Consider the following 23,914-nt stretch of genomic DNA (forward strand, 5'->3'; position numbering starts at 1 on the left):
AGCACGTAAAGCCGTTGGTCCTGCACCTGAACTCTTTCCGGTCGTGTCGGTTTACCGTCCCATCGGATTATGAGAGTTAGGGAATAGAGAGTGCACCTGTGTTTGCGCACACACTTGATGATACTAGGATGAGACGTATAACATATGTGTGTATTTGATTTAGTTCCTCAGCATCAATTGATATCGTTGATTTCTGTAATGCGTTTGATGCGCTAGAATTATTTACGAGGGACAAACGTGACTAATATATGAAATGGTATAAATTAAAAAATAACCTAATTAAATCCCTAGCGCCTGTGACCTCTAAATTAAGGCAATATACATTAGTTCAACATTTTTTAATGATGAATAATCTGAAACTTTTTACATTATCTTACAACCTATTATAATATCTCCTTTTGATTATCAAGCATCTCATTACTATATTAAAAGTAAATATAATACCTAATTTGTTCATAATTATTATTATCGTCTCATTAGTTTATTTTATTCATAAATCTTTTTTATTTTATATTTTATTATTTACGCCTAAATAAATTGATTATAACATCACGACTAATTTACAACAATATCAATATTTCAACATATTCACCTAACTTTATTGATTATAAAGTATCAAAATTAAATCAGTTTTCTTACATCCTCACACAAAATATGCAATATTGTAATCAAATTCAACTGTCCTTTATTAACATAAATTCTTACTAAATGACTTAGTAAAAATCGTGCTAGTTGCGGTAGTTAGGTAAGAAAAAAGTAAACTATGTCTTTCCTAGTGGTTCAAGCTTGCTTCATATCAAATATCATCAAAATCAGTTCAGTGGTTAGCCGTGAAAGCGTAACAGACTGAGAAGTTTCCTTCGCATTTATAATACCAATTGGTATAGATTATGTACAATGTAAGTATTATATGGGTAGAAACTAGCTCCTAAAATACGGGCTTATCTATTTTAGGATGTCAGTGTCTTTGAATTTATTCGATTTCGTAATAAAGCTTTTATTATATGTTTATTAGGTATAATATTATCTCACACATCCGCATTGAGAATACATAGAACAGTGAAATCGAAATATTATGAACTTACTTAAATCCTTATAGGTATATTTATCTAACAAACTCAGTACATATATATAGTTTTCTTTAGAAAATATTACACCCCGGTAGATGAAACCAGACCACAAGGGTCCAGGCGGCGAGTTGAAACTAGAGGATTACAGAGCCGAATCTAGCGGCGATGACGCGAGAGTTATTATTATATTTACTGTAAATTGATACATATACGTACGTATTTTTTTCATATTTATTTAATTTCCTGGTAATATTACTATATGCACAATGTTAGTAAATTATTATATTATATAAAGATAACATCTCTTGATAATAATAGCTAGAATTACAATGTTCTGATATGATATTATAATAGTAAATTTGTATTAAAAATAAGCCCTGGTCCGAATACCAATGAATGAGAACATAAAATCACAGTTATAATCGTCACATATTATAGTCTTATGTACATATAATATATATACTATTAGAATCATGTACGAATTAGAAATTCACCTTGACTTTTTTATGAACCATTTGAAGCAAAGACAAAGTGTAGTATCGTTTTACAAAGAAACATTGAGATCGTAAAAAATATAGTCATGTTTACGTTTTCTTATTTATTTAGAAATTTTAAAAATATTTTAATCAAATAAATTTAACAGTTATAGTATCATTTGAAATTTATGAAAACAACAAACAACAACAATGGGACTGATATGGTTTTGGATTGTCACAAAAATTTAACAACAATGAACAGAGCAATATTTCTACCTGATGTGTGGTTTTTGTATCTAAACTGATGGGTTTTTGTTCGCCTGTTTGTGTGCAATGACTATATTTTCTGAAACTAAGCCTTATTATGAAGCTAAAATTATTTCGTATATTTTGGGGTAGTACACGTAATGCTGCAAATTAAAATGCTCGCAGCTGATTGCGCCAAAAAGCCCCATAAATATTTTTTCTGCACGCCCACAAATTAACCGATCAAGTGAAACCTTAACAAGAAAATATACATACATATATATACTATATTTTTAATATTTAAACTAAAATAATTAAATAAATATCATTTATCAAATGATCCCATTAACCCACCCACCTAAATGTTTGTTACTTCACAGTAACAATTTGCTCATTTTAATAACTTATTGAATATTGTAAAATTATACACTTTAAAATTACGAAGCACTTATCAGGGAGTATAAAATTCATCAAAACAACTTCTAGGAATTAGCCGTAAAACAATAATGATCAGAAATTATAAAGTGTAATAATACTTAAATGTAAATAAACCAAACTCAGATAGCATCGCCCATTGTTATCTAATTGTTTTTTTACACTTGTTGAATATGAAAAATCCTGTTATATGTATATATCTTGCCTTATATCGTATAACACACAACATGGATAAACTACATTACATTATATAATGCCTCTATACCCGTCCCGGCTTCGCTTCGGATTCGGATTTTGACGAGCCGGTTGGCGAGGTTGGTGGTTGCTTGCCTTCACGCCGAAGGTTGTGGGTTCGATTCCAACCCAGGACAGATATTTGTGTGCATGAACATGTCTGTTTGTCCTGAGTTTGGGTGTAGTATATCAGTTGTCTGGTTTCCATAGTACAAGCTCTGTTCAAGCTTAATTTGGGATCAGATGGCCGTGTGTGAAAAATATCCCAGGATATAAAAAAAAAATGATTTTATCTCGGGGTAATATTTAACAAATTTAACTATATTCGTCAAACGATTATTTTATCTCTAACTTAGTCGGTAAGCTATGTCGAAAAAATATGCCACATATTAACAGACTACATACATCATATTATCTACCGTACCTCCGTCATGAAGCTAACTAAAATAATTTTTTTTTTTTTATATTCGCCGGGAGGGCAAATGACTCTACTCCAGCTGATAGTAAGTGGTAGTAGAGTCCAAATGCGACGACGGCCAGTACAGACGGAAAAAACGTTCTGCACTAGCCGCCTTCGCCTTGCCGGCCAGCAAGATTTTTTGGAAGTGCGACAAAGAAAGGAGTTGCCAAATTTCTTTGTTCGCGATGGAATTGATGTCACAGTTAGGCGGTGACATCGAGAACCAGCTAGCGTGGACTTAAGAATGAAGGGGGAAGCAGGAATTTGAGAGAATAATTCCTCAGAGCACTCGCCGTGATACAGTCGATAGAAAGCGCTCAGTGCTGCTATCTATGGAGTTTTCATGTCAATCGGATTAATACTTTATGCGCGAATCCGTGCGCGAATAATGTATATTGTGACTTGTACCTTTATAATGTAATGTGATTAAATGTAATGTAAGAATTAATCCTTGTAATATTTAATTTAATAATTATTATAATTTAATAGTTCATTTAAGTTAAAATATTTGCATGTCATAAATATAGTGACTAAACATGTATATCATGCTTAAAGCAAATAAATGGAATTGAAATGAAAAGAAACGTAAATTTTTATAATAATAGTATGCCTTTATTACTATGGGCTATATGACGTTAATATGTATTTATTGTTCTAACGTGCGCAACGAAGTAGGTACGTGTTCACAGCTATTCCAACATTTTTCAGATCCTTTCAAAAACAACACAAAAATTGTCATCGTCATCGTACTTTAGCTATGGTTCATAGTTAATAATACATTAATAGCGTATTATTATTCGCATCGTCTGAACTGTTACGCTTGTTATTTATATTTTAAATTTATCCATAGAAGGCAGACCAGCAACTTACTATAACGTACCCCGTGTTATGGTAAGTAGACACTCACCCAAAGGTAATAAGGCAGTTATAGATAACGGATGATTTGGTGGTGACCCACCCAAGGCAGCTCGTACCATACTCTACCACCGAAGTAAATAGTAATTATCTATTTATTGCAATGTGTGTATTTTTGTGTGACTTTTAATTTGAAACATATATTGGCGCGCTTCGGCGGTAAGACTACCTATGCCGTAACGGCGATCGGCATGACACTCATTATGCAGTAACCCTCCCTCCGGCGCAGTATTCTATTCCTTTGTGTGTGCGTGGCCCGTATACTATATACCTATTTCGCTGATGTGCAATTCGCATCCATTGATGTGAAAAATAATAGTAAAAACTACATTAATTATCTGCATCAAATGCAACAAATAACAATTATTTATCGTGATCAAATAAAATAAACTAAGTACAACAAATATAAAAATAAACAAAAAACAAACAAACCTGCTTAACAACCACGCGGTAGATATGGGCGTAGAAAGCCGCAAGAAGGACGCTGGGCGTCACAATTGTAGCGAAGTATAGGAAGAGGAGGTAGTTGTAATCCATGACCTCGACAAAGTAACATCCGGGTGCCGTGTCGACGGCAGCGTGCCATCCGAATAGTGGCAGGAACCCAACACCGGCGCCAGCTACCCAGCACGCGGAGATGATAACTGAAAAAGAATTAACGTTACAGGTTAAAGCCTAACAACTAAAAAACTCATGTCTGTACAAAGTTAACATTGTTTTCAGTTTAAACAATTTAAATTTATTTACGCATCGTTGGCTCACTTTGTATAATTTTTAGGTTATGTTGTTTGGGAACTCTTAACGATATCGCGGAGCTAGTAACACCGCTTTACACTGAGCTAAATTTAACTTTTTGTCATTGGACAACATTTAACAATGCACTCTGGCGGCAAACCAGTGACTAGATACGAAAATTTATTTTGCAACCAACGCCCACCGAGGAAGAGTTCACCCGACACCTCGCAAGCACTTTGTTCGCTCGCGCGGACAACAGTGTGTGCCGGCACAGCATAGCACTGCATACAACTCCGACGCCCGGGGCTTAAGAGACAATGCCTTGCCCTAGGGCCGTGGACTCTTGAGGAGAGCTCTGCCGAGCCACTAGCGACGCACGGCACGTGAGGGGCCGCAGTTGCGTTATATCGACGCGATCCCGCAGCTTTTCCGATCCGTGCCGAAACCGGCCATCGCATTTGTTTTAGTGGTTAAACATTACATACTTCCCGGTCCCCCCAAGGGCCCAGTTACCTTTCTGACGACCCTGGCTTTTTAGGCCAGAACGAATGACGTGTTAATAATGAACTTAAATTGCCGGGGAATGTAAACCCAGGTAAGACGGACACCCTCGATTCTTGCGCCTGTTCTGGCTATATGCACGTCAGGAATAACCGGCACTCACTTTATTAACAGATAACAAAATTGTTATTTTAAATACGCTGAGAGAAATATAATAAAATGAAATTCTGAAATCAGGCATGAAGCGTGATTAATTTTTCAATGACAATTTATTACTACTTGGTTTGCTTAGCTGTCGTGTTGTGCTACCTTACAAAAATACTTAAATCTATAAATTCGAAATACGTCATGCTATTCTTTGTTTTATTTATTATTTAACGCTCATGGACTATTGTGTTACGTTTTCCAATTATTATTTGTTAGCTATTTATCGTTTTATTACGTTATAAGAGACAAAAATATGTTTCATGTTAAAAGTTTTATTTATTAAGTTTCTAAGTTAGCTAATAAATTAGACTACGGCTTAGTAGGGAGGTACCACAGAAATATTGGCAGTCGTAAAGAAGTAACTAGAATAGCTAACGCTATAATCCAAATCCAAGGTAGTTGTTGTTAGAAATAAGTCAAATAATTAAAAAGTACTAAATCGTCTATGGTTGCACCTTAAATTCTTTGATTAGTATTGACAGTACGGCACAAGGCTATAATTATACGTGTGAGTAGGTTCTATGTCGGATACCTGTCATACTTAATACTTTAATAGTGAATTTATAAATAAACAAGACCATAGTGATAATAACATTTGTCCATTGCAGTCTCTTCGTCTTTGTTTGACATCAGAAAGATTCTGAACTTCAAATTATTATCTAATTAACAGGCAATCTTAGTAATCACTATAAAAAACATTAGTCTGTATTTAGATACCTGTTTATTACAAGTTTATTAATAAATTGTATATGTATACAATTTATTAGTAAACTTAATATTTGACCCAGTGGTTAAAACACCTGAATCTAAACTTACAATGTATGTTTAAACCGAGCACAACTGAATTTCCGAGCGTTGAAGTAAAATATCGTGAAGAAACCTAAATGTGTGGAATTTTAACCTGTCTCATGAATATCCATCAATACGCATGTGATGGAATAAGCTCCGAAACGTTTACGGGGTTAACCCCGAAAAGAGACATTAACGGGATGTTTTTTTTTATAATTATCGACACTAAGTCACTAAATCTACCAAATGAGCACCACTCTCAACCTTAAATATTTTCCTTGCTACATAATATTTTGCTGTAGTCCTGGCAATGGTTGTGAATATGACAATATTAATTAATAGATTTTTAGTTTCTTAGTTATTACTAAAATTTGATTTGTTTATTCCTATAAATGTAATATTGAGGTAACGTTTAATGCTATGTGATATTGACTGATTCATTAAGCGTCTTAAGTATATTTAATAGAATCGTCACTGTGAGTCACAGCTGGCATCTACCTATCTATTAAAACTAATATGTCCAACGATACGATATATTATTTACATTGTAATAACTTTAATAGTTCTAGTTAATTCAAGATGACAAAATCTTTTTTTTTTATTTCGACATGTCTTAAACTCCGAAACCAAATAAGGAACAGGTTACTGACAGTATTTCTTTGCACATATTATAAAAAAAATTAATCACTTTGAAATCACGATTTTAACATCAAGGAAACAAACAATAAAAAAATAATAAATAATATATTATAATCATAAATACCTAAGTACTAATTTATGATATCATATTCTTATTTATATAAGCATATACTTCTCGATATATACAAGAAAATAGGAACGGTTTGTTATATAACACGTCGGCAGAAAAATATTATTTCTTAACCGAATTGCAAGTTGAGACTCAGCCAATAGACGATATTGGCTGTGTTATGAAAATGTCACAAGATCGAACGACAAAATTGATTTTAGCTGAAACTTTCTAGGGGCTTATCGGAAGATATCTGTATTCAATTAAATGCAAAAATAGTTTGAATGTTCACGTCTTTTCCTTAATAAAATAAATGTAAATTGTAGTTCATGGAATATATATATACTTTTTTTTATAGAATATTTAGGCGGATGAGCATATGGGCCACCTGATGGTAAGTGGTCACCAATGCCCATAGACATTGGCATTGTAAGAAATATTAACCATCTCTTACATCGCCAATGCGCACCAACCTTGGGAACTAAGATGTTATGTCCTTTGTGCCTGTAATAACACTGGCTCACTCACCCTTCAAACCGGAACACAACAATACCAATTACTGCTGTTTTGCGGTAGAATATCTGATGAGTGGGTGGTACCTACCCATACGAGCTTGGACAAAGCCAAAGCACCAGTAAAGTAATTGACGGATGTCAATTTTGGTAGGTAATGAATGTCTGTTTTGCGTCACATTGATTATTACGTAACACTAGAAATTCCTCGCGGTTTTAACCGCGTTTCTGCTTCGCCTTCGTGGGCTGTAGCTTGATATCAAACAGCCTAATACAGGTTATAACCAAATCATTTCTCTATCAAATACAAGAATAATATTTCAAATCCGACAAGCAGTAAAAAGATTAAAAGTTGTAGGTATAGTGCAAGCAATGCATAATTATAACGTTTCTATGCATAGAACGGTATTCGGGAAATTACGCCGTTACTTACGTGACAACTGTGACCATCCTATATTCGAGGTCGACTAATTATTATTTTATTATCTTGATGAGAATAAATATTAAGCATTCACTACGTAAGCATGTTTTTTATTATTACTAGGCAGCTTTTCCTTAATCTGAAGGCTGAGGCTGCGCATTGGTCAATATGTAAAGAAATGCTAGTAAATAATCAAATTTCAACAATAATGTTTTAAAAAAAAAAATTCTAACAACATGTAAACCGGCCTTTATGCTATTCTCAATAACAAGACAATTATTGAAATGTACCTACATATTCACAAATGCTTTTGTTAATCAAGTTTTTTGTAATACCGTCTATTTATTTGCGCACTCTGTATATTAATTGTAACTAATTTGTTAAGTTTATTTATTTCTCCTCGAAGTGATTGTAATCTTGAGAAATAAAGTGATTTTAAACCGTAAATATCTTATAGATGTTTTTAATACGAAAATGTGCCATCGAAGGCTGAATAATTTTATACGAAGGACAAAAAAACATTAGTCCTCGAAAGCACCTTATTGCAACTACTTGGGCATAGCAGATACGTAAGCATTCGTTATTTTTTCAACAAGGAAAACCCCTGCTACAAATCGGATTCATTCCGACAAATGTATGTAAAAGAACTAGTGACGTAAGCTCATTACTAACAACAACCGGTTATTCAACCTTGCACATATAAATTATATGATGCACAAAAGAACCCAGGTATATCAAAAACATACAAATGTAAGTTTTTAGTATATGGTGCTGGGTTCAATTAAATCCTGGCACCAATTCAATCAAATTTTTTATTGAATTGGCCCTTTTACAACATGTATTGACTTCATCAGTCCTAGTTCACTATTTAGTTTTGTAACTTCTATCTGATTAACAGATAACTAACTTCGGATTGTTAGTACCAAGCAGAAGCAATAATGATAAGAAACAATAAAAACAGAAAAAATAATGTTATATTATTTCAATTATAATATAAGTTCATCCTTTTACCTAGTAAACAGAAATTAATGCAAGGCCTATTTAAAATTATACTTCTATTTACGTATAGACATAATGTGATATGAATAAAAAAAGAAAATAGCGAAAATACTTCTTTTTACAAAAAAACAATTTTTAATATATTAATTTTATTTAAGAAATTATATTCTTCATAAAAGGTTTTAAAAAAACACAACCAACTAAATTTAGGAGTTACTTGTCAATATAAAATACAAATATCCATTTAAAGTTTATTAATAATCATAAACAAATACAACAATATAAAAAATAGTTGCAAGTATAAAATATCACATTTAAAATACTCGAGACAAATTTTCAATGTATGGTTTATTTGAACATTATCTTAGAATACAAAATTTCTAAAATGTAAATTCTGAATAACAAGATAATAGATCAGTCACAATTCTAGTTACAGTAAATATTGACCAAGTAAGCTATTTAAGTTTTGATAATTATTTCTATTTTTAACACTTAACTAAGTACAATACAAATATTATCAGCCAGTGTAAAGCCGTAAGACACTTCGGAAACAACAAAAAAATATCATAACACATAAATAAAGATAAATTAAGATTATCACATATTCAATTTCTTCTTCAATAAGCAACAATTATTGCTAAAACCACACTAAATATTGACATTATGGGCACATTTCTTGATGCTGAACTTCTTTTCAAAGATTGTTCAGCGTATGTTTGTAATAGGCCACAAGGAACAGACTTCTTCATATTCCTGACTGGTGAATGGCTTATCACAAAGCACTGCATTCCTGGTGTAACATCAATTGGTTTACCTTTCACGTCCAATGCATTAATCACTGTTGTATTGGTTGTTGTGATTGTTACCGATGAGGCCATTTTGCTATCGGTGGTATTGTTTGAACTAGCCGATGTATTCACAGCTGTGGCATTTATAGGAACCAGTGTGCCATTAGGTAACATTTCATACAAAGGATTCGCACTTACTGATAATGGACCTGGGTCACTATTATTTGGTGCATTTATTGTAGTAATATTTGTCACTGTCGTTACGACTGTTGTGTTTGTACCTCCACTTTGAGTTTTAGCTTCCTCCTGGTATATAAAACTTGATATCAAATTGCAGTCTATTTTAGTTTCTTCATAATCTCCATTATCTTTTTTAATAGCAAATTTGCAAATTTCGCCCGGCTTCGGTGTGTAGTTGGAATGACTCTTACTAAGGGCATAAGCACTCACGCCGAGCGTTCCAAGGTTAAGAAGTGCTAAACCAGCCAATAGTGTACCATATTTACTTCCTGAATCCTTATATTTATATACATAAGTTGGAGGTGGTGAGTGGTAGACTGGGTAATTCATAGGCGGCCCACCGTGCGTTGGTGTGTAACGAATTTGTTGTGGAGGGTTGTAATTGTAATGATGGTGCACATTGGTAGTATGTCCAGCTCCTGTATTTGAATTGCCTGATAATCCTTTACTACCTGGATATCCGTGACTACCGGTTTGTGTATTAGATGAAGGATAGGCGTGACTACCAGTATGAGTATTAGAAGGGTACGCATGACTTCCGCCTGGTGATGGATATCCGTGTCCTCCTCCTGACAAACCTCCAGATGACGGATACCCATGGCTGCCTCGTGGTGGTATTGATCCGCTTCCCGAAAGGCCTCCGCCTGACGGATATGAATGGCGTCCACCGCCAGAAAGGCCACCGGACTTTGGATATGAATGCCCACCAGTAAATCGTTTCGACGTTACAAATTCATAATTAGAAATTAATAAAAGAAGAAAAAACAATATATAAGAACAGTGACGCATAATTATCACAATAGTTTCACTTTCACAAAAGTCATAAACAGTAACACTACAGCTCTTACGCACTCAGCGTTTTAACTGAAAAATAATTAGGTAACTAGCATGAAGTTCGTTTAAATGACACATCTCTTTGTGTTGCAAGTGAATAAAATAAAAACTATAACTATTCTAAAATATATATGCGAAAAATCGAATCCATTCGATTGTTTATTTTACGTCGTTTGTGTAATTTATTTATTATATATTTGACATTATTTATAGTCTGTGTAAATAGTAAATACTAGTATCATTTATATATTTATATTTTAATCTTTTTTATTTAATTTATTTCTTCATTTTAGATTTATTAATAAGTACGTAATCACTGTATTCTTTTTGGCAAGAGATATATAGAATCTTACGTAAACTTTTATATCATTATATGTTTTATTCTTGAGGTAGACCTACTTATATTGTATTTTTACTTTTCTTTATTTGTAATAAAATATTTTTATTAAGCCCTCTTAAAGCAAAATAAAATATATTCTATTGAACTAGAATAGGTTGTTCAGCAAACCTTTAAACAATTATTGCTAACACAGTTCTAGAGCCTCGAAAGAAATTCATAGATTTCAAAATAATTCATTTAATCTTGAACATCTCAAGAACATTTATATTACACCCATACGAAGGCGTCACGTTATGACTCGCTTGTACGTCTGAAAATTATGAGGTACTATCATCGAATCCCAGATTAGGTCAATAACAGTCTGATCAATGGATTTGATTGTCAAGAGACTCTTAGTGGTAGCAGGATGAGAATGTTAGTTGTAGGTATTATCCTCTTAAAGCTCATAGAGTAGTGAGTCATGTTCTTGATCTATCTTCTTTTGTATGAAGCCCACTCTGTCGCACTATAAGAACGTGGAACACACAAGAGAGCAAAAATGGTCTGGAGGACGAGAAGGACTTTATTATAGACCTACGGTATATTAATACAGCTCCTCCTTTCTTGAGGAGAAAGTTTGTTGCTTATTCCACCTGGTCGCGCCAAGGCAGGTTGTTGGATAAATACCTAACTATATTTTTTATTATCTTGAACCTATAAGGCTATTATAACATACAAAAATATATCACTCGAAATAAGTTTATCCGTGAATCCAGAAATAACTAAAATTCAATTAAAAATTTAAATACCACACAAAGCGTCTAAGTAGTAAATAGTCAAATGTGTTGGTCCTTTAAGTACCTAATATTTTTTTAATACAAGCGTCAGGGGATCTCAACTTCAAATCAATCGAGCCTGTGAAAGTTGGAAAGACCCTTTCGTCGAGTAGAAAGTTAGCTGATGTGCTTCAAAACCTAAGCAGCCCAAGCCTTCATAATTATAGTAACATTACAGCTTATAGCTAAGAACCATCTCGATAACATCAGGTTTCAAACAGAATAAACAGCATCAAAATCGTTTCATTCAATTAGGAGCTACTATACCACAGACACACTCAGATACACACGTTAAAATTACGACAACCCTCTTTTTATATGGGGGGTTAAAAAACAGGAAATAACGAACTTGGTTGGTTATGCACCGTTATTATTATTATATTATGATAGAAAGAATTTCATCCGATATGTATATATCCTTGGTTCTATTTGTCGTATAGGTCGTATTTTTATTACATAATCAGAGTGATAGTCATTTCTGGTTATTTACTTAATATTTTTATATACATAGCTATCTGCTTGATCTGTAACTAAAATCCATTGGGGCATTATAAAAACGAATGACGCTGATGAAGAAGTGATAGAGTTTTTCTCAAAAAAAAGAATTATCACGTCATCTCTGATGGCTTGCTATTGTTAAGTAGTGCACCATTGGAACTCAAGTTTTAAAAACAATTATTTTGTTTTTTTTTTTTTTTTAATAAATATCATGAACTAGATCCAATCTTTGCTATTATAATAAATCATTGTCTTTTTCTTCAAGTTCAACTTCAAGCAAAAACAAAATTGATCAATGATATACAACCTTAACTGAAGCCGATTTAATCATTCAGTGTACACGAAATTAAAAGTTTTCAAAGTAAAGCGACCCGATAAACATAATATATGTGATGGTTTCCAGGTTCAAATTTCAAACGCGCTCATAAACAATTGCAAAACATAATAATATAATAAAATATTCTTGAAAAATTATTATTAGTTTTAGATAATTTGAAAAAAAAACAAGACTAGCGAAGCGAAAAGCGAACCAAGCGTTAAAAATCATAGCTCGCACAATCTAACGCTGTGCTAATGACGCTGACTTACAAAGTAGACGCGCCTTAAGTCGGTCGACTGAAGTTAGTACCAGATTATGTGTAGATTTTTTTTAATATTCTGCATTTCCTAAGCAAAAAAATTACCAAATACCAAGGTTTGAGATACGAATGCGCATACAGATGCCTTAACAATTATCTAAATAATCGATTTTATTATCGATTATGAATGATCGATGATATGAATCGATTATGAATAGTTTTATTTTATTAATTGGTGTTGATTTGAAGCATAGCCATTTTAGATTATATTATTTAATATCATAATTATTTGTATTCAATACTGTCCCACTGTCTGAACAAAATATTTTGCAACGATTAACAATATTTTTGGAAGCACTTACTAAGACCCCATCCCGCACTAAAACTTATTGTTTCTATTCTTCTATCTAACGAACAAGCTGCCATTTAATCAAATAAAACATGCCATGGAAATGTGGCAAAATTAAGAATTTATTTTACTAAAAATATAATACTAATGTCTCAGAAAGAGAAGTTCATTGCGGTCAACTTTGTTGGTAGGTATTTTTGTTTTACTCCAATAAATATTTAATCTAAAAATAATCCAAAGAATTCATTACGAAAGATTTTTTAAAAAATTTATCATATATTTTAATTAAAAAAATCGTAGTAAATTTTTATTAATAGTATAAACCTATAAACATTTTATTTTTATTTTGTTATATAACTATGTCAGTCAAATTTTATTGTTATAAATTGTAAATAAAAGAAAATAGCGGTATATAAAAAATCCTGTTTCTAAATATACTCGAATAATGATCTCGAAACAACAGAAACGTAACGTAAAAACAACGTAAAAAAAGTAATAGGCAAGACTTGTTACGTAAAACCAATGCGTACAAAGTTGCAATTGTTGCATTATTATAACAAATATAATAAAAGTAAGTTTATACTATTACTAAAATATCCTGAGTGATTAGAGAATTCTCATTTCTTATATACTTACACGATCTCGATATGTCCGAAAGTTCAATTTATACAACTCGGCTCATGTGTAGGTATCGAAAATTATACTTATTAAAATTGTAAGTACATTAAAATTGCCTTACATAATACCTATTATTGAAATCAAACAGTGTGACTAAGAATCGTGAATTGCAAGTGATCATTTCGTCCTATAATCACAGTCTGTGAAGGCGATTCACAAATACTTCACTTTTTGTCACTAGACAAAGCCATGACAATCAGTTCCAATCATGACGTTGTACTAAGTGCACATTTAAAATGTTATTTATACTGCTATTCTCGAACATAGTGTTTATTGCGGTTACCGGCGAGGATTCGACGAAAATTCACAAGCCGTACGCAATACCCTTTCCTTTGGAATTACCCACACGGAACGATCGTTCCGAGCAGTGCTGGTTGAGAATCGAGGATGCTGATATAACTGAAACTATAACTGTGTACTGTCATATAGCACAATCGTTTCTGATCAATTTCATTCGTGATTACAATTCGCAGAAGATGATGGAAGATACCGTGTATGTCAGCCTCTGGAGCGAAGATCCGAGACCTCTTGACAGCAATCTTGTTCCTAATATAAGTGATGACAACATTGTGGATTGGAAGCTAACCACAATTATGGACCCAACGACGCATCGGCGACTTTACGTTACGAAGAACGCTGAATGCAAGCTCATCATGTACAGCCGCGAAGGAATGACCAACTATGAAGTTGATTGTGAAAAAATTCTATATTTCGTTAACATTCAAATGAATAGCTCTTCAACTAGTGCCGGCAATAAAATATCTGTGATAACATTTATAGTTATTCTACTTAATAGCTTTTGAATATCTACAATAAAAGGAGACGGTAAAATACTAATGTATTTAAAACATTTCTAATATAATAATAGTTTACAAATGTTATATTATATTATAAAGAAATAGCATATATGTATAAATAAGTAAAAACGATTCTCAATAATTTCCCGATTAAGTGACAGTGCATACAATTATAATATTAATCACGAATGCAGTCAGCTTTTTCCCGGAATACGTCATTTATTGAAACGGTAAATACCATTTTTCGATATGTGTATAACATCATTTACAATTATTTGTCTCGATAATACACTACTACATGTTACATAATTATTTTTAATAAGTATGTTTTATCAGCTTAAAAGGCAGTACTTGATATATTTAAATATTAAAAATATGAGACCAAAAAAAACCCAAGCGACAGTTGATGTTTACGTTTGATTATAAGCTTTTATCAACTTCATCTGTTATTATGTGTGTCAAACTAGCATTTATTTATTTTTTAAAGTTACAACCAACCATCAAAAATGGTACACAGTTTTGTGGACGGTAACAATAAAATCTAGTATATACTGAATATTTTTCGGTATTACATTAATTTAATAATAAAACCTTTTTTTATTTACTTAAAATTATTTAAACCTTAGAACCAACACATGTTACCCATTCAGGCCCTTAAAAATATCTCATTTAAAGTTTAGTTATATCTTTTATATGAGTCAAGTAGATATTTACAAAACTGTACGTATGACCAATTCATACTACAAAAACTATTACAATTTTTTGAAGAAACGATACCACCGACTAAACCATAAATATGTTAACTAAAAAACCATTAAATTAATTATTAGGTACTCTTTGGTAATAAAAGGATTAATTAACGTTTGCTTTATAAGTAAATAGCAATATTTAATACAGATAAATTAATTATCTACTATTAAATGGACGATACACGTGAAGGCCATATTACAACAATAGAATTAGTTCCCATTCATTCGTTCTAAATAGTCAATCTAAAGAGCATAATAATATCGTTTCCATCACAAAATATTGTAATTATTTATTTTCTTTGTGTAAAATAGATAAGCAGACTGGCAAATGGGCTACCTGATGATAAGTGGTCACCATCGCCCATATAGTTTGGCATTACAAGAAATATTAACTATCCCTTATATCGCCTTTAACCAACTTACAATTACACTTACAATCTTGGGAACTAAGATGTTTTGTCTCTCGTGCCTGGAGTTAGAATTCCTCACTCATCGTTCCGGAACCAAACAATACTAAAAATTGCTGTTTGGCAGTTGAATATTACTTACACGAAGTCAGTAGCGTATTTTAAGGTTACTCCGGACGCAAAATTATTTCCGCCTGTTAAATTTAAGGAAAAAGACGTATTATATTGTTAATTATTCATTAATTATTGGTTAATGAAGTAGATAGGTAACTAATAATGAGTTTTAGACTACTTGTGTGAATCAGGTCCGTTCTGCTAGTGGCTAAAAAAGTTAAATAAATAAAAACAGGTAAGGCGGCTTGGAACTAGGTGGGCGATGATATTCATAAAGCAGCGGTCAGATTAGAGGAGGAGAACTGAAGATCGAGCTCAGTGTGTCATGGGAGAGAATTATGTCAAGCAGTGGGCTGACACTGGCCATTGATGATAATAAACTTAATACTATATCGAATTTTTTTCTGAAAAACATCAATAAAATTTCATTTTATTGTAAACGTTTTTGGCAACTTTAATGTACTAGAAAACATTGAAAACAAATTCAATGAAATAGTGACACATACAGAGCAATAGTAGCACACGCAGCATTTTCGAGCTTCAGGTGTGTATGTCGTAAGGCAAACGCTACTAAGTAAAAACATAACAATTATGAACACAAATTTCATCGGGATGATAATAAATATGTTTAAAATTTATTAAAATAACATAAATGTTGAAGATAATATATATATATATATACAACAAGCTGTGTCGTTGGTCTAGTGGCTTGATACAAGGCCGCAGATCCGGAGGTCCTCGGTTCAATTCCCAGATCAAAAAATTCTCAGTAGTCTGGAAGTTGGTAATATGTACACTCCCGTGCCTCGGAAAGCACGTAAAGCCGTTGGTCCTACGCCTGAACTCTTTCCGGTCGTGTCGAAGAGAGAGTACACCTGTGTTTGCGCACACACTTGTGCACTGTAATATCTCCTGCGCAGTTGGCTTATCTCTCTTAAGATTGGCCGCCGTGGCCGAAATCGGTCTGGAGGATATTATTATCATTATACAAAAAAAAAACTTCAATAACGATTTCTATCATTATTTCAACTATGATTATCGAAAATAGTCTCGTGAAGTCTGGCATTAACGAGACTGTTTTGTTTGCATTTATCCTGTTCAAAAGAAGTAGTGATTCATATTAGTAATCCCAGCGAGCCCTAGTGAAGCTGCATCGCTATTTTCCTTAAACATCTTTAGTATCTATATAAATAAATAAAATATATGTGATTTTCTGTGATTTCAAAATAACTGAATTGTTTTTAAGTTTATATGGCTATTTGCGAGTTACCAAAACCAATACATACAACACTTTAAATAGGAATAGTGTACGATGAACTGGCAGATTTTGAAGAGTTTCGTCATAGACTGAATTCCACGCTTGCGAAGCCGCGGATTATGCTATTCATAAATGAAATAAGTTGCAACCTATCTTTTTTTAATGAAATAACCTTATGAATAGTTAAGATAAGCGATTCTATAAATAATTTCTGAATTATCGTTAATGATTTCGTTTTTGTTTTTTCTTTTTTTTGGCGTGTACGCTAGTTGAGCGCAAAGTATTCTTCCAATGTCACGCATAAAAGAGAAGACACATATGAGATCAATGGGTTTCAAATTTTAAAGTGCGAATAATATCTATCAAAGGTTTTGTTATAAAAATTATAAATAAGGAAAATTATAATATATTGGTAATATGCTTGTAGGTAATTACCATAATTATGTTGTAAACATTTTTACCAAAAGAAAATTGTAAGGAAAAATCTCAAATAAATTTTTATCTTTCTATGAATTAAAAGAACAAAACGTAAGAATTGACTTTCAACTTTTAGTAAGAAAAAAGTCGTCAAGCTTTGATTCCCTAAAAAATTGGCAAACTTTTTAGTTGTCAACTAGTTTTGGTGACAAAAAAAGTTTTTTTTTTTTATTATTTAAATAGTGTGATTATATATTATATACCGTTGTAAAACGGAAACGTGATTATCATAATTATTATGTAAGTGAATTCTTAATGTGACCGTAAATTAAATACAAAACATAACTAATGACACTAATAAATAGGTATTCAAACCATATTATCTCTTGTTTGTTTTCATTTGAACTGTTTTAAATAGAAATACATCGACACTTGTTGAAAGTTACAGAATTATCATAATAATCATTGTCAAAACATAATGTGGTATTATATACTATTGAAACAATTATGTTATCGAGACAGCTAGGCTTTTTGTTGTGCCTATGGGGAGTAGAAGTAGAAGTAAATTATGAAATTGGCAATTTATGAAACTACGTCATACATTTCGGTAGAAACTTTTTCGGAAGAAGACCGGTATGAGGTATATATATATATATACCTCATACCGGTCTTATATATATATAAATATAAAATGACCGTTGCCTGATATAGAAACTAATTATTACAAAACTACTAAACAACCAAGTCAATCTTGATATAATTGGTGGTTCCTTTGATTTATCAATCGGTAATATTTATTCATTTTGAATTATTGCGCCTGTTTTGAAATAATTGCAATATATAGTTTATGGACTCTGCAATTGTTTTAACACACCAACGGCAAGGCTTGTCTTTCATTATTTCTTAATCATATTAGTATCACTTCAATTAGCTTCACATATTGATAATATGTAATCTAGATACTGATAGTGCAAAATATCGCATGTATAATTTAGATTCCAATTTTAAAATGCAAATAGACCTACTATTGCTGTATTGTTTCATTCGATAGAATTAATGCTTTACATTAGAATACAAACATATGTTTGTATATTTTTTATTTGATATTTCAAAGTTGAATTATACATTAGTTACCATGGAAACAGTAAACTGGAAAATATTAATATAACATAAGGAAAAAAACAGGAATAAAAGAACAATTCGAACGGCAGAAGTGATGTAAAATTTTATATGTATTTAAAACCAACCAGCTTTCGCTAAGAATATAAATTTAAAAATCGAAATAATTTAAGATAATTTTTTTGAAACCAATCTTTATAAATCCTTTTTTGTAAAGTTGTTTATTAGAGTCAATTAAAAACAACATTATCATTCGAATATCGAAGTCGATTAATTATCGTCACATAATGTAGGGCAATGCTTCGGTATTAAACGCTTTTCCATTGAAATGTCACTACATCTGTTTACGATAGGGGTCATTAAGTAATTGCTTTACTGATAAAAGCATAGAACACTGTCACGTGATATTAGATACAATTTAAGCAGTTTAATAGAATAATTCTGTAAATAAAATTCGGTCAAAGTTCACGAATAAAGTAATAGATTGTTTCTCTTTATTTACATAAAATCTCTTATAGACAAAGGCCACTGAATGACAAAACAATTTATTTACTCCATTTATATATAGCATAGGTAGTTATTGTTATAGATAACATAGGTAGTTATTGATGTTCGTTCTAAGATTGTTTATGGTACAATCAATATACGTGATAAATAACAGAATATGCAGCACAAGGAAAATCGGGGTATTATAAGTAATTATATAATATGATTTGTGTTCTGTAAATTATTTTATATATTCTTTAAGAAAATCTGTAATAAAGTAAATTATTCTTTTGTTTTTTTAATATTTCTATTTTATAAACAACATACTTTATTTAATTAACAATAATGTTCATCAAACTAATTTATATTGCTTTCGGTCGTATTATCAAACTATCACATCAAAAAAAATATTACAAATTGTTTATTTTTTTACAATTGAAGTGTTGGCGGTACGGTTTGCTGGCTTTACACATTTCTCACTAAAATTTCAATAAATTTGTGTTCGATACACATACTGCCTCTAAGATATTTTACATATTTAGTTATGTACTCGTAAATATAATAAAATGTCGTTTGATTGATACGCATTAAAACAAATTATTGTGTAATAAAACAACATCATCGTTATCGTACTTACATTGCATAACCATGTCCATAAAAGTTATAATTACTATTTTAGGGTTACCATCAACAAATGTTGGATATAAAAGTAAATTGATATTATTAAAAACTTAATTGATTTAAAGTAGTGACTCCAATCAAAAGGAATCAGAACAACAGTACAGCGCAAAAATAAGACGAAATTAAAAACAAATGATAATTCGAAGACAACAATCAAGCTACTCTTTATACACATCCAATAGATTAAATTGTTACACTAAGATGTAACCAGATAAAATATGATAGTTGAAAGCCCTTATTTCAAAGCAAAAAAAATCAACTGAGCTTCAATTCTAATATCAATATAATAGCAAATGTCAAAATACATTTATTTACACTTTGGTAACATATTAAGTCACATATCATAATTTGTTACTCTCATAAAATTCATTCATACTAATTCTAACATATTACATAACTAATAGTTAAGTGGTAAACTAAGGTAATTATTTAATAATAATAACATTAAGTCTTACTTAATCCTTAAGCTTATACTGCTATAAATATTGACATCCACCACGGAGGGTTAGCAAGCCATGACTTTAATTTATTTCTCGATGGCAATATGGCGCTTTCCTTCTTAGGTGGTTCCGGCAGCTTTGAATATTCTGTTAAGATGTTGCAATCTACTTTCGTTCTAAGGCGATTTGTTTTAGTAATAATATCCACTTCACACTCCATATTTGTTGGGTTTAAAGGCGGTCCTTTTACAGTCAAGGGATCTGTAGTCGTGGTACACTTGGTCGAATTTATCACAGTGATATTTGACGTAACAGGAGGAGGTAAAGTCGCATTATTTACCACATTCGAAGGATTAGCCGTTGAGGTCGATACGGTATCTTGTTGGCTAGCTGGTAGAGAAGGTGAAGTCGTTGATGTGATAACGTGTAATGTAGGTAATATTGTTGTCGTATTAGTAGTAATAGCGGCAGTTGTATTAGAAGCTGGAGTAGATTCTGTTATTGATGTGAGAGCGACAATCGTTGACGGATTTAATACTTCAACTTGGGCTGTCAGGTTAGTTGCATTTACAGGTATGATACCTAAATTATTTTCAGAAGTGGATATATTTGCAGGTATTTCTGGTATGGTGGTCTTATTACTTGATGATATAGTCGCTTTCAACGATGACATATTCAAAGGGCTTGTTGTTGAAGTCGTAGTAACTGTAGGTACTTGCGTATTGTTTATTATGGTATGATTAGATACACATACCGTTTTAGTTTCTATATCAGGCGACAATTTTTTACTACCTTCCGTAAATGTAGAAACAATCTCACAAGGTATTTTTAACACCTCGAGTTTATTATTTTCTTTAATTCTTAATGTGCAATATGCTTCGTCTATGGGTCTTTCATTCGACGGATGAGAATTTCCTGATGAATAATACCTCCGAGTGTAGTAATCATCGTTATAATAGTGATGATTATAATGGCTATTAGAACGGCCCAGGTTATACAATGCCAAACCAGTTAAAATGTCACTATATCGACTGTTCGAATTCCGATATTCAGTTATATAGATATGCTGGGGTGCTGAAGCATAGCTGTTATAGTAGTTATGTGAATTATAACCATACCCTGATCCAAAACCACTATGCGTGTTTGTATAAACAGAACTGTGTGGTGGATTAATATGTGTACCACTTGAAGAAGGGTTATAATGCGATGGCTTTTGAATTACAGATCCCGATAAGCCGGATGACGATTGCGGATAATTATGCTTAACGACATTTGTTGGCTTAGCTTGGTTTCCAAAAGAAGTAACTGGTCTTCCTACACCAGAAAGTCCATGAGACGGTGGATATATAATACTTCCTGATCCAGAACCCGATAAACTTGGTGATGGTGGATATTTACTGGCTGACCCAGTGCCAGTAAACGCTGGTTTTCCTCCTGATGATGACCCCGATAATTTGGATATAGACGATGGGTAGTTATGCGAACTGTGTCCGGAGCCAAATAAAATCGATGAGCCAGAAGAAGGAGAAGGGTGTCCAGACCCAGATAAATGGGATGAGCCCGATGAAGGAGAAGGGTAGTTATGTGAACTTTGTCCAGATCCAGATAGACGGGATGAGCCAGATGAAGAAGAAGGGTAGTTATGCGAACTTTGTCCAGAACCAGATAGATGGGATGAGCCAGATGAAGAAGAAGGGTAGTTATGCGAACTTTGTCCAGACCCCGATAAACGGGATGAGCTAGATGAAGGATAACTATGCCTTGAACTAGAGCTTGAAGGTTTGCTTGCTGAACTTGATCTTCCTCCCCAGCTCCAACTTGATCCCGACCGGGAACTTCCACCACTACGACTTCTAGATGAAAATCTTCCACATAACGAATAATCCGTCAACACACACACTAATACAAGACACAACAGTAACCTGTTGGCCATTATTACGTCGGCACTGATCCGAGTCTGCAACAGGACTGATCTGAATTGTATTGAGATGATTATTTCTATGTCATTATGACGTCAACAATATATTCTCGGAATTTTATAACGCACTTTCCTACATAGTTCTACAAACTCAATGTATCTTATCAATGTGAATGTTAAAGGTTAAGCAATTGAAATGTCGTAATTACCTCCATCTATATCTATAAGTAAAAATATTAACACATTTAAAAATTTATATCATCATATCACTTTACTCTAAAATACTAATTCAAAAAATAAAATAAAACGTTAACATTATAAATAATATTAAAAATATAATTAATATTATTAAAGAGAAAATCACATATTTTTAAAAGATAAATTTATATTCATAACGGGTGAATAAAATTAACGACTATAATATGTTTTCTTAAAATTATTTAACGTTTTATCGCTATAAGCTGCTGGGAAGTTTCAAAACATTTTTGCGAGTTTCCTGTACGTCCATTCGCCTTGTTTTGATAAAACTCGTTACATACGTCCTTCAAGATATTTATTATGATCAATATTAAAACACAAAATTATCCTGTTGTTCGTCTTCCAAAATGGCTACGTTAAAAATGACTAAGTAAAGTTAAGTAACAGCTTGCAAATGTTAGACAAAGTAGTGCCCACTATTGGGCAAAGACCTTTTCTCTCTTTGAAGAGTCAGTTTGGAGCTTATTCCTCCGCGATGCTCCAAAGCGGATGGATATATACGTGTGGTAGTATTTCAGTGAGTTGAGACCCATGCAGGTGCTATTAATGTTTTCCTTCACCGCTGATATCAAGATGAATGAATTTAATTATATTATTGTTTTAGTATTAAAATCACAAAATACACTTTACTCAATGAAGGCTCTTACGAGCACAAACAGATACATTTACAAGATTTTTAAAGTAAAGATACCACCAGTTCACAATGTAACTAGGCGGCTATTACACCTATTTTTGAAAAGTGTCTCAATTAGATGCAATAGTGTTTAATGAACCACTAAAAAAAACACAAAATTCATTCAATCGATAAGTGCTATAAAAATGCATTTAAATTATACATTTATACATTTCGCGTAATTTGACGAAAACGCTGGACTCAGTTGACACCATATTACTCGGTAGTCATGAGATCAGTTGCCTATGTAAACAATTTTTTATTATTATTATTATTATATTATTTTTTATTAAGCGTATACTGCTGCTCAATTGATAGTTGAGGATTTTAATTTACACAGACATATGACGTCATAACAAGGCGACTACTAATAATTTCATGGTGTTCAAAACCTGATTAAAAAAACTGAAATGAATTTAAAAATTTATGTTGTTATTTTTTGAACTAAAACATTTATTTTAAGCTATGTAGTCATTTTTATTCATACATTCTGTAACTAAAATTAAAATAAAAAATATATATATTTATAGCTATATTTAGCTATTTCAATAATACATTTTTAGATTTTTTCGTATAAAGTAAAATATCCCTATTCTACCGAAGAACCAGAAGAACCATAAAACTTTATTTTTTTATGTTTCTTACAGTTATCAAAAAATAAAATTTTATAAACTCATAAAACGATTATTATTATTACTGTTATTTCCATTGGAGGTCGTTGGTCATTTA

The 23,914-nt window shown here is 32.1% G+C and overlaps 4 protein-coding genes across 5 annotated transcripts in view; 1 reads left to right on the forward strand and 3 right to left on the reverse strand.

The window, feature by feature from the left end:
• The window catches only part of LOC126769843 (adenosine receptor A3), a 65,044-nt gene that overhangs the window by 5,144 nt on the left and 35,986 nt on the right, over window positions 1–23,914 (reverse strand). The window contains exons 2-3 of one of the 2 annotated variants that reach the window (XM_050488745.1): window positions 4,269–4,480; window positions 3,542–3,632 (exon numbers count right to left, since the gene is read on the reverse strand). In XM_050488745.1, coding sequence (XP_050344702.1) covers window positions 3,576–3,632; window positions 4,269–4,480 — 269 coding nt within the window. In that variant the 3' untranslated portion in view covers window positions 3,542–3,575. Of the gene's footprint in view, window positions 1–3,541; window positions 3,633–4,268; window positions 4,481–23,914 lie in introns of those variants that run through there. The other variant, XM_050488744.1, reaches the window with a different exon arrangement.
• On the reverse strand, window positions 9,117–10,643 carry LOC126769845 (uncharacterized). The gene has a single exon (XM_050488747.1). The coding sequence runs from the start codon at window positions 10,563–10,565 to the stop codon at window positions 9,366–9,368; it is 1,200 nt and encodes a 399-aa protein (XP_050344704.1). The 5' UTR covers window positions 10,566–10,643; the 3' UTR covers window positions 9,117–9,365.
• LOC126769846 (uncharacterized) lies at window positions 13,829–14,674 on the forward strand. The gene has a single exon (XM_050488748.1). The coding sequence runs from the start codon at window positions 14,105–14,107 to the stop codon at window positions 14,669–14,671; it is 567 nt and encodes a 188-aa protein (XP_050344705.1). The 5' UTR covers window positions 13,829–14,104; the 3' UTR covers window positions 14,672–14,674.
• Window positions 19,193–22,313, reverse strand: LOC126769836 (mucin-3A-like). The gene is made up of 2 exons (XM_050488716.1): window positions 19,536–22,313; window positions 19,193–19,482 (listed from the first exon to the last, which is right to left on the reverse strand). The coding sequence occupies exon 1, from the start codon at window positions 22,267–22,269 to the stop codon at window positions 20,365–20,367; it is 1,905 nt and encodes a 634-aa protein (XP_050344673.1). The 5' UTR covers window positions 22,270–22,313; the 3' UTR covers window positions 19,193–19,482; window positions 19,536–20,364.

Source organism: Nymphalis io, chromosome 8 (genome assembly GCF_905147045.1).
Source record: "Nymphalis io chromosome 8, ilAglIoxx1.1, whole genome shotgun sequence".
Taxonomy (NCBI): domain Eukaryota; kingdom Metazoa; phylum Arthropoda; class Insecta; order Lepidoptera; family Nymphalidae; genus Nymphalis; species Nymphalis io.

Excerpts from the sequence above, each read along its gene's own strand:
- LOC126769836 (XM_050488716.1), bottom strand. The coding sequence starts at position 22,269 with ATGGCCAACAGGTTACTGTTGTGTCTTGTATTAGTGTGTGTGTTGACG.
- LOC126769846 (XM_050488748.1), top strand. The coding sequence starts at position 14,105 with ATGTTATTTATACTGCTATTCTCGAACATAGTGTTTATTGCGGTTACC.
- LOC126769845 (XM_050488747.1), bottom strand. The coding sequence starts at position 10,565 with ATGCGTCACTGTTCTTATATATTGTTTTTTCTTCTTTTATTAATTTCT.